This window comes from Notothenia coriiceps, unplaced genomic scaffold, assembly GCF_000735185.1.
Source record: "Notothenia coriiceps isolate Sejong01 unplaced genomic scaffold, NC01 NC01_scaffold00019463, whole genome shotgun sequence".
NCBI lineage: Eukaryota > Metazoa > Chordata > Actinopteri > Perciformes > Nototheniidae > Notothenia > Notothenia coriiceps.
In genome coordinates this window covers 11,381-16,293 of record NW_011352164.1, presented here as the reverse complement: position 1 = coordinate 16,293, position 4,913 = coordinate 11,381, and the positions used below count along the sequence as shown (strand labels likewise).

General features: G+C 42.7%; 1 protein-coding gene across 2 annotated transcripts in view; it reads left to right on the top strand.

Annotated features, from left to right (window-relative positions):
• Nucleotides 1-276: 276 nt before the first annotated feature.
• The window catches only part of brf2 (BRF2 general transcription factor IIIB subunit), a 7,073-nt gene continuing 2,436 nt past the window's right edge, over nt 277-4,913 (top strand). Inside the window, exons 1-4 of one of the 2 annotated variants that reach the window (XM_010778812.1) lie at nt 277-598; nt 1,867-1,926; nt 2,031-2,352; nt 3,336-4,192. In XM_010778812.1, coding sequence (XP_010777114.1) covers nt 451-598; nt 1,867-1,926; nt 2,031-2,352; nt 3,336-4,167 — 1,362 coding nt within the window. In that variant the 5' untranslated portion in view covers nt 277-450 and the 3' untranslated portion in view covers nt 4,168-4,192. Of the gene's footprint in view, nt 599-1,866; nt 1,927-2,030; nt 2,353-3,335; nt 4,339-4,913 lie in introns of those variants that run through there. The other variant, XM_010778811.1, reaches the window with a different exon arrangement.

Sequence of the window (4,913 nt, the reverse complement as noted above, 5' to 3'; positions counted from 1 at the left end):
TGTGTTGCACTGTTGGAGGAGCCTGTGACCTAAGATGTTTATTGTCATAACTACACTGTAGCGCTATGTACAAATGACAATAAAAGTATTGAACCTTGAACCTTGAACGCAGTACTTTTACCTGTAAGATAATATTCCTACACTCTGGTACTTCTACTTTTACTAAAGTACAATATCTGAGTACTTCTCCCACCTCTGCCAGTCCAAAACCCACCATGTCAAAAATAAACAAACCCCCTTGACTTTACCTATTTGTGTCAGGACCAAGCGGAACAATCGAACATCCGAGCGTGTGTATCAACCCGGACATATTTTAAGCGGCCCCGGCTTGTTGAACAGCTGATTACAGTTTCCTCCATTCGTAACTCGAGTCCACTGTTGTGCAGCAAGTGTACAGATTGATAAAGGGGTCTCCGTCTTTACCACACACGGGGGCAGTTCATCAGAAAGATGTCCGCCTCGGTAACACGCTGCCCGGGCTGCGGTTCCTCCAACATCGTGGACGATGACCTGTACTGCCAGGCCCAGCGGGTGTGCGTGGACTGCGGCTCCGTGGTGTCCGAGGGGGTGCTGACCGACGACTGGACCGGAGACACAGGTATCAACGGAGAGCTCACACAAACACTCAAGCCTAGTGATATGATACACCATTTGTCCATTGTGTTTCTCTGAGGTGTTGCTCACAGTAGGACTTGAGAGCATCCAATGTTGTCACTTCACATGTGCAAAACTTTTATGGATCACAATTTCACTCCAAAATGCCTGCAAAAAAAAGAGTCATAAAACTGCTGTGAAGTTAGTTTTAGGATGAGTCATCCTGACTCCAATCAATGCAGCATTGTTTAACTACACTACATGAGTAAGACACGCCTCCTTTTATTGGATGTTAGTCCAACTTTAATTGTATTTGAATATATTTTCAGAATAATCAGCCGTTGTCTATTTGAAAAGACTCGTTTATTTCTATATCATGTGCTTCAATGTCTCCAAATCAACGCAACATTGTATTGCTACACTGGACACATAGGACACCTTTTTTAGGGTATTTTAATGTTTACTTTACTTTTTGCTGTTTTTCTTTCTGTTTTTATATGCATATTGGTAATTCAGATATTCATGTACTGAAACGTTTTTAAGCTCTTAAAAGATGACCTGTGTATTTAGAAATGTATGCACCATTGATAAAGGGCCCTCTAGAAAAATGTAATTTTGCAGAAGCCAGATAAATGCAGATTATTCTCTAGTCTAGATTTTGGTGTCCTGTTGTCTGATAGCTAGTTTGTGCTTTTTAAATTCCCGTGTATTATAGCATTGTCAATTAGCTAACTGTAGCATTTCTAATGTTTGTAATCAGTTGTTGTTTGTCCCTTTTTAACTTTAATTATATGAATGAATGAAACATGTTATTGTATCCTTTTGTCTTAGTTGTATCCAATTCCTAGTTTACCATTATATAAATGGAATGATTATCTTCGTCCAGTGATTCAGGGAAGAAGTTTAGCTGCCTGTTGGATTTGGAGGACAGAACACGTTGGTCTATAAAATCGTCAGAAAATAGTAAAGTGACCATACCAGCTTTTAAAGTCAAAGGTGATGTCAATACATATCTTGTCAGTAAAAGATATTTCGTTTAATTTGATATAAAACAGTAGAACATATATTTGAGAGGCTGGAAAAAGCAATATCTGACATGTTTGCATAAACATTTACTTTAACAATGAATCAACTATGAAATAAGTTGACAATTTAATGTTTTGGTTGACTACCCACTAGTGTTAGTTGACACCAGTCCAGCACTAGTGATTTGTGCATGTGGCATTGTTATATCTTCGCTTTTTCAAACTTCATATGCATTTGCCATTACAGAGATCAGCTACAGCCGAACCACAGCGGTGGCCAGAAAGCCGTGTTTGAACCTGATCAAAGGTGAGACCTTCTCTCCACGGGAGCATTTGCTTGTTAGAGATATTGATATAGCTCCTCTGTACAGGTGCTCCTGCTGCTCTCATATATCTTTGTAACACCTACAGGTCTGCAGCGTGTTAAAGCCATTTGTCGGATCCTCAGAGTTAACAGCGAGATCGAGAATCATTCGCAGACCTATTACACCCAAGCCTATCAGCATGAAGCTTTCATCCGAGTGAGCCTCCAGAAGAAAGAGGTTCTTGCTGGATGCTGCGTGCTTGTGAGCTGCAGACTGCTCAATTGGCCCATTACCATGGGAACCATCAGCTGTCTGCTGGACGCCGACCCGGTGGTGGTGGGAGCGGTTTACCAAGAGATGATCAAGATCCTCAACATCAAGGCTCCGGTCTTCATCATCAATGATGTGATTGAGGCCCACAGCCAGGAGTAAGTGAAGGAGAGTGTGATCAGAAGGGTTTGAGGGGCACCTAGTCAAGACATTATAGTTAAATTGGACTTATTTGTTTTTACTCTGACATTTAATTTTCTCTAATCCTGGTGTACAAAGAGGCCCTGTTTGAGATATATGTAGATCTGATGGGAGGGGGTTGGTAGGTGTTATTGTCTTGGGAGTTGTCCTACCATGTGATAGGTAGTTGATTTTTAAGGGCATATCATCTAATTGGGTGAAGGCTACCATGCAATCTACAAATATAGAATTAACACATGTCATTGGTGATTTTAAGCAACATTGCTTTTATTGAACTGCAGCTATGGATGTATCATGACACCGTTGAGGCTTTATAAAACTGTCAGGTGTAGAATATAGGCTATTGTAGGCTATAAATATTCATGCACAGTCACACATGTACACCGATAAAGTTTTTAGATGGTCGTAATTAAAATAATTGATTTTATAGATTGAAAGCAGCACTGAAATGATGTCAAGCAAACTGGAAATAGAAGGTCTTTTTTTAAAAGCATCTTCCGTCGCAACACTAATGGACTCGCTTATTAAAAATAAAGTGCAAGTTAAAGTTTTTTCACAACTAATGTCTGCTTTAAAGACCAGCAGCAAAGGTTAAGTGTGGGATGGTGCTGCAAATCTAATATATTTCACATATTGTGCGATTGGTTGAGCAGATATCGCGGACTAGTGTCTTCTCTACAGCTGGTTTTACAAATGGTAGATATAGGATGTAACTTGGATTGAACATTTTAGTCAGAAGATGTTGTCATAATCCCTCTGTATCACCCAGGCCTAAAATAAATTGAGCTTTTTTCCTTTAGACACATTTATTTGGCTTTCATTTTCAATTAGTATTAATATTGGTTAGTGTTTTTTAGAAAAAGTGCTCTTAACAACACATGCATTTCTAAAAACCATTCAAGGTCAGTTCTATAGTTAATGAAAACCTTTTTTCTGCCAGGTATAAAATCAGCTCACTTCACGTTCCTGAAGAGCTGGCAGAGAACTCGAGGGACTTGACGAAGCGTGCCGTGGCCCTGGTGGAGCTGGCAGCAGACACCTGGATCGTGACTGGCCGCCATCCCACCCCCATCATGATGGCCTCAATCTATCTGTCGTGGCAGTCCTTGAAACCCAACAAGCACCGCCTGAAACTCACTCTGGACAAGTTCTGTCAGATGGCCAAAGTGAATAAGCTGAAGCCTGCTATGAAGAGGATCGCTGAGATGAAGGAGGTGCTCTGCAAGCTGGGGAGGGAGATTCCTTGGGTCAGGGAGGCGGTGACGCCAGACAACGTTATGCAGCAGGTGGAGGATATTTTAAATTACAGGTTCGCTCTGCTGAGGAGGGCTCTGAGAACACATGAGGAAACTCTGCAGACAGAAAGTGAGGCCAGTGGTCAGGACTCTGTACCTGAGGAGGCTGCTTCCTCACAAGTATCCGAGCATGGAGAGCAGAATTCAAATGCCCCCACTGCAGAAGAATGTGAGCTGAATGCTGGAAGTGTCCAGAGACCCAGAGATGGAAATGATGATCCACACACAGAGCCTGACGGGAACACCGGAGGAGGAGAGAGCCAGGCTCCAGCACCAAACTGGGGGAAGCGAGTGCTGTTTGCCCCCCCGTGTGTGGTGCACCCGAAGAGGAGGAGAGTGGAGCGGCCCGAGTGCAAAGATGTGACTGGGGATGAAGAAATCTCAGACAGTGAAATTGACTCGTACATCCGCACTCCTCGGGAAGCGCGGGAGTTTGCTCTGACGCAGAAGATGTTGTCTGAGAGTGAGAAAACATAACCACACTGTTCGAATAAGGATTCAGGTATTTTCCTTTCCCTTTTAGTTTCGGTTCATGATAAGGGATGCTACAACCAATTTTATGTAGTTTTCTACAGTAACAGATTGTGTCTGTTTTTGCTTTTGTTGATGGTGCACTTTCAAATAAAGTTATGTTGAAGTGGTTAAAAAAAAATATGATTTCGGACAGTTTATGTGCAATCAATGGAAAAAGCAGTGTTAAAGGTCCTATGTCATGGCCATTTACCCACTGATCATAATTCCATTGTTGAGGTCTACTAGAATAGATTTACATTGTTCAATGTTCCAAAATCATATTGGTTTCTCATACAGCATCTCTGTATAGTATGTGTATTCACTCTGTCCTACACGCCTTGTTGGAGCTCCTGCCCCCCCTCCTCCCTATGACCCCAGTGTGCTCTGATTGGCCAGCTCGCCCACTCTGTTCTGATTAGTCAACCACCGTTACAGTGGAACATCAGTGATTATGTGTTACAATGGCGTTTGTTAGCAACCAGAAAATGACACCAGTAATGACAAACAGATGAGAATGCTGCGTGGGGTCTGGGTGCCGTGTTGGCGGGACGTTGCGGGGCTCGCTGCTCCGCCCTTTGAGGCTCGAGGAGCGGACACTGTGAGCTGTATTACTGGTGTAGTTTCCTGGTTGCTGCGTGGGTCTACGAGACAGCGAGACACTGTGTGTGTGTGTGTGTGTGTGTGTGTGTGTGTGTGTGTGTGTGTTTGAG